We start from the raw sequence: 8,284 nt of genomic DNA on the forward strand, positions 1-8,284 counted from the left end.
CTGTCCGTCTGCTGGCTCCTGGAGGGCAGGGCTGGTTCGGCCTTGTTTCTGTGGCCCCAGAGCGTGGGGGCCCTGGCACAGAACCCGAGATCTCTCGGTAACTCTGCTAGCCGGCCCCGGGTCTCCACACGGTCACTCACCGCCGTGGCTCTGGCCCAGGCACTGCAGCGCCGGGTTGCCGTGTCGGATGTCCTGCCGCCGGAAGCGCCGTTTACCAGAACTGGGCTGGTAGCGAGTGCAGGTGTGGCCGTCCCAGGCGCAGTAGGGATCCCGGGCCAGGCAGCATTCGGCGCAGGCGTTCCCGTACGTCTCGCACTGGTGCAGCCGAAGCCGGGCCAGCCCCAGCGGGGAGCCCACGTACAGGATTTGCTAGAAAGGGACCAGACCAAGGGAGCAGAGTCAGGATGGGCCCAATGCAGAGCCGGGCCTCCCAGAGTTACCAGAGCCCCTTAACCTCAAAGGGAGCTGGGAAAGACTCAGTGGCATCGGTCAGGGAGGCAGGAGAAACCGCGGTGCTCCTGAACCTCCTCACGGAGAACTTCCCAGACTGGACAACGGCTCTCTGATCTCCTCCCTGAGATTTCAGACTTCTGCTGTCCCCCACTCAAGACACAATGGACCAAGCCATACATATGTGGGCAGATCCCATTTCCTGATGCAGGAAAATCCACATCTACACAAATTATGAACTGAAGGAGGAAAGAAAGGGAATTCCTGGTGTGAGACACAGCACGGTGGAAGGGAAAGTGCCCCGGGCTGGGAGTCCGAGACTGTGTTCTTCAGCACATCACTTTTGTTATCTCAGTCCCAATTTCTGCATCTATAAACATAAGCAAGCTGCCCTATGCATTTCTTGGCTTCCTTCTTATTCTAAATCCCACGAGGGTGATTTGTGATGTGGCTCTTTAAGTGAAGTCCCCTAATCTCCTTAAAATAGGGCTTGACAAATGTGAATTTTAAGGACCTGCTTCCTCTCTGAAGAATCTCCACCCTCACTCCCCCCACTCCAACTGGTCTGGACCACGCACCCAGCACTTGGTCACACGTACTTCTGTTCTTTGAGGGTTTCCTGTATGAGCTCCGTGAGGCTCCAAGAGAGCGGCAGAGTCCATCAAAAGCTCAACACGATATGAATTTTGGAAGGAAGAAAGAAAAGATAGAAGAGTTCAAGAGAAGGGGGGAAGGGAGAAGGGGAAAGAGCCACAAAGCAGGAAAAGGAGGAAGCAAGAAGAGGGAGAAAAGGAGGAGAGAGAGAAGAAAAAATGTTTTTCTCTTACCCTTTTGACAGAAATCTCCATCTCGATGATGGGCGTGGGTACCTAGGGACAGAAAGGGAGTTCATCATTGGGACTGAGTCTCCACCCTCCCCTTTACTCCATTTCTTTAGGCCCCTAAACCAACCGAGCAAGCTATCCCAGAGGGCTCTTCTTCAAAAGCTGGCTCCCAGCCTGGATTCAAATGAGCACTTCTGGCTTTTTACAGCAGTCCTTCCTCCTCCAAGAGCCAAGCTCTTGAAGTGAAGGCCAAGCAGCCTGCTCCAGCTGTTGTATTTAGGAGAAAAGTCTCCACGGCCAGCCAACCTCCCTCACTGGACTCTGTTGGAGGCTTAGGCTAATTTAGCTACAAAACTTGGAGGTCGGACATATCCCCAGGTCCCAACTCCTCAGTTCTTAATTAACTTATTAATAATTATAATGATTTAATAAATTAACTTATTAATTAACTTAATTAGCCTGCCACTCTGCCCTGAATGTTTACCCCATCTTCCTATAAGCCTCCCAGCACAGTGCTGGAGTATAACACCTTTCTGCTGCTCAGTCTCTTTCCCTGAATTATCACTTGTGTCCGGTCCCTAACTATGACTGTTCCCCGAGGCTCTGTCCTGGCCCCTTCTCTCTCTGCTTTCTCTCATTAACAACCATGAATGTAGTCATCATTTCTTTGCAGATGTTTCCTAATTATACATATCCAACTTTCCTGACATCTCCACCTGGATATCCCTTGAGTATACCATACTCAACACTTCCAGAATGGAGCTCATCATCTTCCTCCCCCATCTGTCCCTCTGGAAAATTCCTGTGGTTTTTTGTTTTGTTTTTGTATTTGCTGAAGCAATTGGGGTTAAGTGACTTGCCCAGGGTCACACAGTCAGAAGTGTTAAGTGTCTGAGACCAGGTCTGAACTCGGGTCCTCCTGGCTGGTGCTCTATCCGCTGTGTCACCTAGCTGCCCCTAAAAATCTAAAATCCCTGTTTTTGCTGAGTGCTCCTCCTTCTAGCCATCCAGGCTCACATGCTTAGAGTCACATGCAATTCTCTCCCTCACTTGCCAGATACAAGTCAGTTGCCAAGCCTAGCTCTGCAACATCCCTTAAACGTGCCCTCTGAGCCTGTGGGCATGTGGGGGGCACCCGGACACCCCCCAGGCTACCATCTTAGTTCAGACCCTTATCTCTTTTGACCTGGACTATTGTAACGCCCTCCTGATCGGTCTTTCTGCTTCCACTTCAGTCTCCTTCCATACAGCTGCCAAAATACACTCCCTAAAACAAAACCAGACCTTAGCACTCCCCTACTCCCAAAACCTTAGACACTCCCTAGTGCCCCTAGGATAAATGCAAATTTACCCTCTGGCATTTAGAGCTGTCCCCAATCTGGCTTCTCTCAGTCTTTCTCAACTTATTTCATTCCACATCCTCTCATGCATGTTCCAGGGAGGCGGCTCTGCTTCCCCTTCCCTCCGCTGTCCCCTGTGTGCCATCTCTCTGATCCTTGGCTCAGATGCTACCTTCTGCCCACCTTGCCCCGCTGCCTCTGTCATAGTTTCCAATTTATTGGGGGTTCAACATGTAAATGGACTCATTAATAGAAGCTAATGTAAGGTGGGTGAGAGCACTATGAGAGGGCAGAAGCTAAATTCCTTTATTATTTATTTATTTATTTTATATCTCTAGGGTCTAATATAACTCCTCACATTTTATTGAGTTGTTTGGTTGTTTTCATTTAAAGTTTTTTATTCATTCATTATTATCCATTCACTCATTATTTATTTGATTTTTTTTTTTTTAATTTGAGGTTTTCTTGACAGAAATACTGGCGTAATTTGCCATTTCTTTCTCCAGCTCAGATGAGGAAATGGAGGCAAATGGGGGAAGTGACTTGCCCAGGGTCACGCAGCTGGTAAATGTTGGAGGCCAGATTTGAATTCAGGTATTCCTGATTCCATGCACCATCTAACTGCCCGTAGCTTATCAAAATCTTTCCTAAGCCGTACCACCCAGAGCTAGAGACAATACCTAGATATGGCTGAGGAGGGAAGGATACAGTGGGCCCAGCCCCGGGCACCGTGCCTAAGACCACATTCATTCTCTTGGCTGCCTTCACATCCTGTTGACTCACACAGAGCTCCCAGTTCGCTAAAATCCTCCTGACCTTTCCAGATAAACCCCCACCTAGCCACACACTGGGTGGCACAGTGCATAGAATGCCCGGTCAGAGTTACAAGAACAGGAGTTCAAATCTTACTCTGTGCCATCTGGACCAGAGAGAGGACTGGGGGGACCGAGTGTGGACCACAACATAGCATTTTCACTCTTTTTGTTGTTTGCTTGAATTTTATTTTCTTTCTCATTTTTTCCCTTTTTCATCTGATTTCTCTTGTGCAGATAATTGTATAAATATGTATACACATATATTGGATTTAACAAATATTTTTAACATATGTAACATATAGTGGATTACTTGCCATCTAGGGGTGAGGGAAAGGGGGGGAATTTGGAACACAAGGTTTTACAAGGGTGAATGTTGAAAAATTATCCATACATGTTTTGAAAATAAAAAGCTGCAATAGTAAAACAAACAAACAAACCAACCTCTTACTCTTTTTATGATGCTCTATGTGCTCATGTGTAAGACAGAGATAATACTAGCCCCTCACTCCCAGGGTTGTGCTCTGCAAACCTCTCAGCACTGCATGGACACTAGCTGTTGCTATCAGCCTGTTTCAAAAAGCTCACCTTAAACACCTGCAGTTCTTCCAGGATCACCTCCTCAGGCTCCACAGACTTTCCGGTCTGGAAAGCTATGACTTTGAGCACAGAGCCCGCATCTGAGAAGCACAAGAGTGAGGGGGGAAGGAGACACTGCATAAAGAAGTAACAGGATAGAAAAAGGTTCAAAGCTTCTCAGAGTCCCAGCTTAGACCACCCAGGCAAAGGCTGTGGTTGGCGTGGGGCTTACGCCGTCCATTTGGGGGCTTTGGAGCAATCTTTGGGGGGCGGGGTGCAGGGATAGACCTCTGGCCCAGAGTCTGTCCCCTCCCCCTCCCCTACCGCCCCTCTGATCATCCTTCCATACAAGCTGTGTTCCCAGGTTCATCTCGGAGGAAAGAAGGGATCTGAGCGGGCAGGGACGGGTCCTGGGCTTGGGTCCTAATTCAGGCACTGACTTACTCTAAGGCTCATTCTCTCTCTGAGCCCTAGAGGATAAAGTTCCCTCCAGGACTGACTAATATATTAGTCACAGGAGACTCGATATGCTTTTGTGATATTATGTGGGTCATTTTAGGCAATAAGACACGTTCGGGATGTGATCAGCCAGCTCTGGGGGGAAGGGAAAGTCCACAGAGCGAGGGAGTGGGGGTCTCAGCCCACCCACCTGTGCCCAGGAAGATGACATCATAGGCCCCATCCTCAGCCTCCACTCGGTCCACCACGATCTGGAGGAGTCGGTAGGGCAGGTGAGTCTTGACAAGGAGGGGGCGCCCATGCCGGGGCAGCACGGAGCGGAACATGAGTGGGTGGGCCCGGGTGAACTGCAGCACGTCATCCGGGTAGTCCTTGGTGCTGCCGAAGGGCCGGCCAGGCTGAGTTGTGGTCTTACTGGGACACTGTGGGACCGAGGAAGGAGAGACCGGACGTGAGGCAAGGAGGAGGGGGTCAGAGAGAACAGGAGGGGGAACCCAGATGGCTTCTCCGCTCCCCAGACCCCCACCCCCTACCCTGCTTCTCTCCCCAACCCTGAGGTTGGGTTCCCTCTCCCTGCATTGGATGTTGGGAAAGCAAAATGACAGGTCGACAGTTTCCTCCTTCAGTCTCCTCCATGTCCCCTAGGGGGCACGGAGCTGTAGGACCTCAGGGTTTGGGGTCTGGGCCTGTTCCCAAGAAGCGTAGGACCTGGGGCCATAGTGGGAGGGTTGAAGATCAAGACAGAAAGTAGGGAGCCAGGACTTAACCTAGACTGTACCAACGGCACGGGGGCAATTTGCCGTCCTCTGGAGACAACTGTTGGAGCGGGGGAAGCCATCACCCCTCAGCCCTCCTCCCCTTCCTCGTCCTCCCTCTTCCTTGTTGCCCGCAGACCTCAACTCACCACCCCTGGCCGAGGGAAGGGCACCTTGCCCCCGTAAGGTCCCCACTGATGCCGGGGACCGTCCCTGTGGGCAAAGGGTCCATTGAAAACCTCCCAGATGTCAGCCATGCGGTACACACAGACAGCAAAGCCTTGGAACACGGCGCTGCCAAAGGAAGGCACCCGCGGTCAGGCAGGCGGTCCTTCCTGAAGCTCGAAGAGGGGGAGCTTGGGGAGGGTCCTAACAGATGAAGGATGAGGGTCCAAGGTGGGAGGGGAGAAGCTAGGAAGCCTTGGGGCTCACAGAGGAATGAGAACCTCAGTCACAAGCACAAGTGCTACAGAGAAGGCTTGTGCGGGAGAAAGACCGGGCCTGGCTCCTGGAGTAAGCAAGGGGTCACCAGCCTCCCTGAGCCCCCGGGAGAGGAGGAAGGGGCTGCATTCGGCTCTGAGTGTGATGGCTCAGTGGGACACAGAGGGGCAGAGACAGACCCACATAAGAGACAGACTGTGGAGTGTGAGCGCGAGGGGAGGAGGAGCCGCCTCTTACCTGACAGTGCTGAACAGGGCATAGACCTCTGGACTCTTCCCGTCCTTGGTCCACAGCAGGAACACATCCTCTGTAGGGAAGGAAACCGGCTCACAAGCCTCCTGACCCCCTCCCGGCCTCCCCCCCACCGCACTCTCCCCAGCCCTCCACTTACCCAGCTGATCAAAGTAGGTGTCGGCTCCCCCGGGGGCAGGCACGGAGCAGACGAGCCTGGCCTTCAGAAAGGTGCTCCACTTGTTCACCAGGACCCTCTGGCCTCCGGCATCGTTCTGGGAAGGGGAGTGAGGAAGGGGAGAGGAGTCTGGAGTCAGACAGGGCCCCGGCAGGGAGCCAAGAGCCCTTGGAGAACCTGAGAGGGGTCGTTCCGGGGACGGATGGCTCAGGCGGGATGGCCAGCCTGCCCGTGTCCGGGGGACCTGGGGTAGGCCAGACGCCCAGCATCCTTCCCTGGTCCCAGCCTTGAAGGCTGGATCCCTCCTGGGAAGGGGAGCCTAAGCTGGGAGGCGGGCAGGGCCGATCGCTTCCTGGGTTTTGCCTCCCCCACGAGCCCCCCAGCCTGCCCTTACCACGCAGATGCGGCCCACGCGGCTGACGATAGCCTGGCCGGAGCCCCCGTCGGGAAGGGCGGCCGCCTCCGAGAAGAAAAAGTAGACCTTATCGTTGTCCCGGTCGGCATTGTCGGGGATGAGGGCAGCGCCCACAAACCGGGGGTCTGGAGGGCAGAGGGCCGAGAGTTGTGGGGGCAGCGCCTCGGTCTGACAGCCGCCAGCAGGAGAGGCGTGGGGAGCCAGAGCCCAAGGCCTGGCGCCCTGGGGACCTGCTCTCCCTCCCTCCTCCGGCCGGTCCCAGGAGCGCCCCAGAGCTGGCCGTCCCCACAGGGGCTCACCGTGCAGGAGGCTCTGGTCGGTGTCGGAGCGCAGGGCAGGCCGGGAGCCCCCGCTGCGGAAGAGCACAGCTTCTCGGCCCAGAAAGTCCGCCGTGAGACCTGTGTACAGTTCTCCACCTGGGGAGGGGGGGAGTCAGGACTGGGGGCCCTGCGGCCAAGGGGGAGAGGCTTTCAGATCTGCTTCTCCCTCTCTGGGCCGTGGCCATGCTGCCCTCCCACCCCGTCCTCAGCCACTTCTTCTTACCTTCCTCAATTAAAGCTTTCTATTTTTCAAAACTTGCATAGATCATTCTGTAACCTCAGCCCCTGCAAAACCTTGTGTTCCAGTTCCTCCCCCCCTCCTCCCACCCCCTCCTCTAGATGGCAAGTAGTCTATTAAACATGGTAGAAATATATGTTAAACCCAATCTAGGTACTTCTTTTGGGTCCCCAGCGACCTGCTCCATCCACACCAATGACCTTCCCGCTGTCCACTTCTGGACTTCAGCTGGGGTCTGTGTCTTCAAGGCTGGCTCACTAAGGGTCTCCCCTCCTCCACCTCCTGCCCACCCCTCCCCCAGCCCTTCATTCTGTGCTCAGGGACTGTGGGGGACGACCAGCCTGCCCTCGGGGAGCTTACAGTATAGTGAGGAACAGGACAGGGACGTGGAAGCGCTGAGATGAGAAGCAGAGATCCCCCCTAGGGAGGCCCTTTTCCCAGCAGTCCTTCCAACGGCCCGTCCCTGCTTAGCTCTTCCTCGGGTGTGCCCACATGCCCATTCCACCAAGAGTCACCCACCAACAAAGGTGCTGGAAAAGGGCCTGTCTGGCTCGTGTGGGCAGCGCCCCCGCCCGCCTTCCACGCTCGCCTGCTCCAGGGAGAACGCGTGCTGGGGGGCAGAGGAAGGGGAAGGGGGATTACCGGGAAGGGTCCCAGCCCGGTGCCCACATCCCCCCCTCCTGCCTCCCACGCTTCTTCCCTTAGCGAGACAAGGGCCTTGCAGGACCCTAGCTGGCTCCGGGTCCCCTGCCATCATCAGCCAAAAGGCCTTGAGGGCTCAGGCTGATCGTGTGGAAGCAGAGGGAGTCCTTGAGGGGGAGGGGGGAGGTTCTCTTAGATCTCTTCCCACTCACCCACCACCCCCTCTCCCAGCACAAAGCCCTCCCTTCAGGGTCCCCACCACCACCCTCCTCATGCCCCAGGGCTGGGTCCTTCCCTTCATCTTCCACTCAATGGGGAGCCTTCAAGGAGGGTCAAGCTCGGAGGCAAGAGCAAAGGGCCTGGGGAATGGCATTCCCCGAGACCCCCGCCCTTCTGAGGCCCATTGTCCGGCAGAGTTCCAGCGGAAGGTCACTCGGGGTCCCTGCCCCTGGGTCCGGAGCCAGGTGCTCTCCGCTCACCTCCCCCCGATGGCCCACGGCGACGAGGGCGCACAGGGGCTGGAAGGCCCCCGTGCCACAGGCCAGCAGGTGGGTTCTGTTGTAGGGGTGCAGCACTCGGACGTAGTTAGCACATTCGGTC

General features: G+C 55.1%; 1 protein-coding gene across 2 annotated transcripts in view; it reads right to left on the reverse strand.

Moving 5' to 3' along the window:
* Positions 1 to 8,284, reverse strand: part of SEMA3G (semaphorin 3G) — a 39,706-nt gene that overhangs the window by 22,279 nt on the left and 9,143 nt on the right. The window contains exons 4-14 of one of the 2 annotated variants that reach the window (XM_074283433.1): positions 8,164 to 8,283; positions 7,562 to 7,652; positions 6,784 to 6,900; positions 6,464 to 6,609; positions 6,052 to 6,166; positions 5,898 to 5,967; positions 5,369 to 5,513; positions 4,655 to 4,886; positions 4,015 to 4,106; positions 1,278 to 1,319; positions 141 to 369 (exon numbers count right to left, since the gene is read on the reverse strand). In XM_074283433.1, the coding sequence (XP_074139534.1) occupies positions 141 to 369; positions 1,278 to 1,319; positions 4,015 to 4,106; positions 4,655 to 4,886; positions 5,369 to 5,513; positions 5,898 to 5,967; positions 6,052 to 6,166; positions 6,464 to 6,609; positions 6,784 to 6,900; positions 7,562 to 7,652; positions 8,164 to 8,283 (1,399 nt within the window). Of the gene's footprint in view, positions 1 to 140; positions 370 to 1,277; positions 1,320 to 4,014; positions 4,107 to 4,654; positions 4,887 to 5,368; positions 5,514 to 5,897; positions 6,167 to 6,463; positions 6,610 to 6,783; positions 6,901 to 7,561; positions 7,653 to 8,163; position 8,284 lie in introns of both variants that reach the window. The other variant, XM_074283432.1, reaches the window with a different exon arrangement.

This window comes from Sminthopsis crassicaudata, chromosome 1, assembly GCF_048593235.1.
Source record: "Sminthopsis crassicaudata isolate SCR6 chromosome 1, ASM4859323v1, whole genome shotgun sequence".
In the NCBI taxonomy this organism is placed as follows: Eukaryota; Metazoa; Chordata; class Mammalia; order Dasyuromorphia; family Dasyuridae; genus Sminthopsis; species Sminthopsis crassicaudata.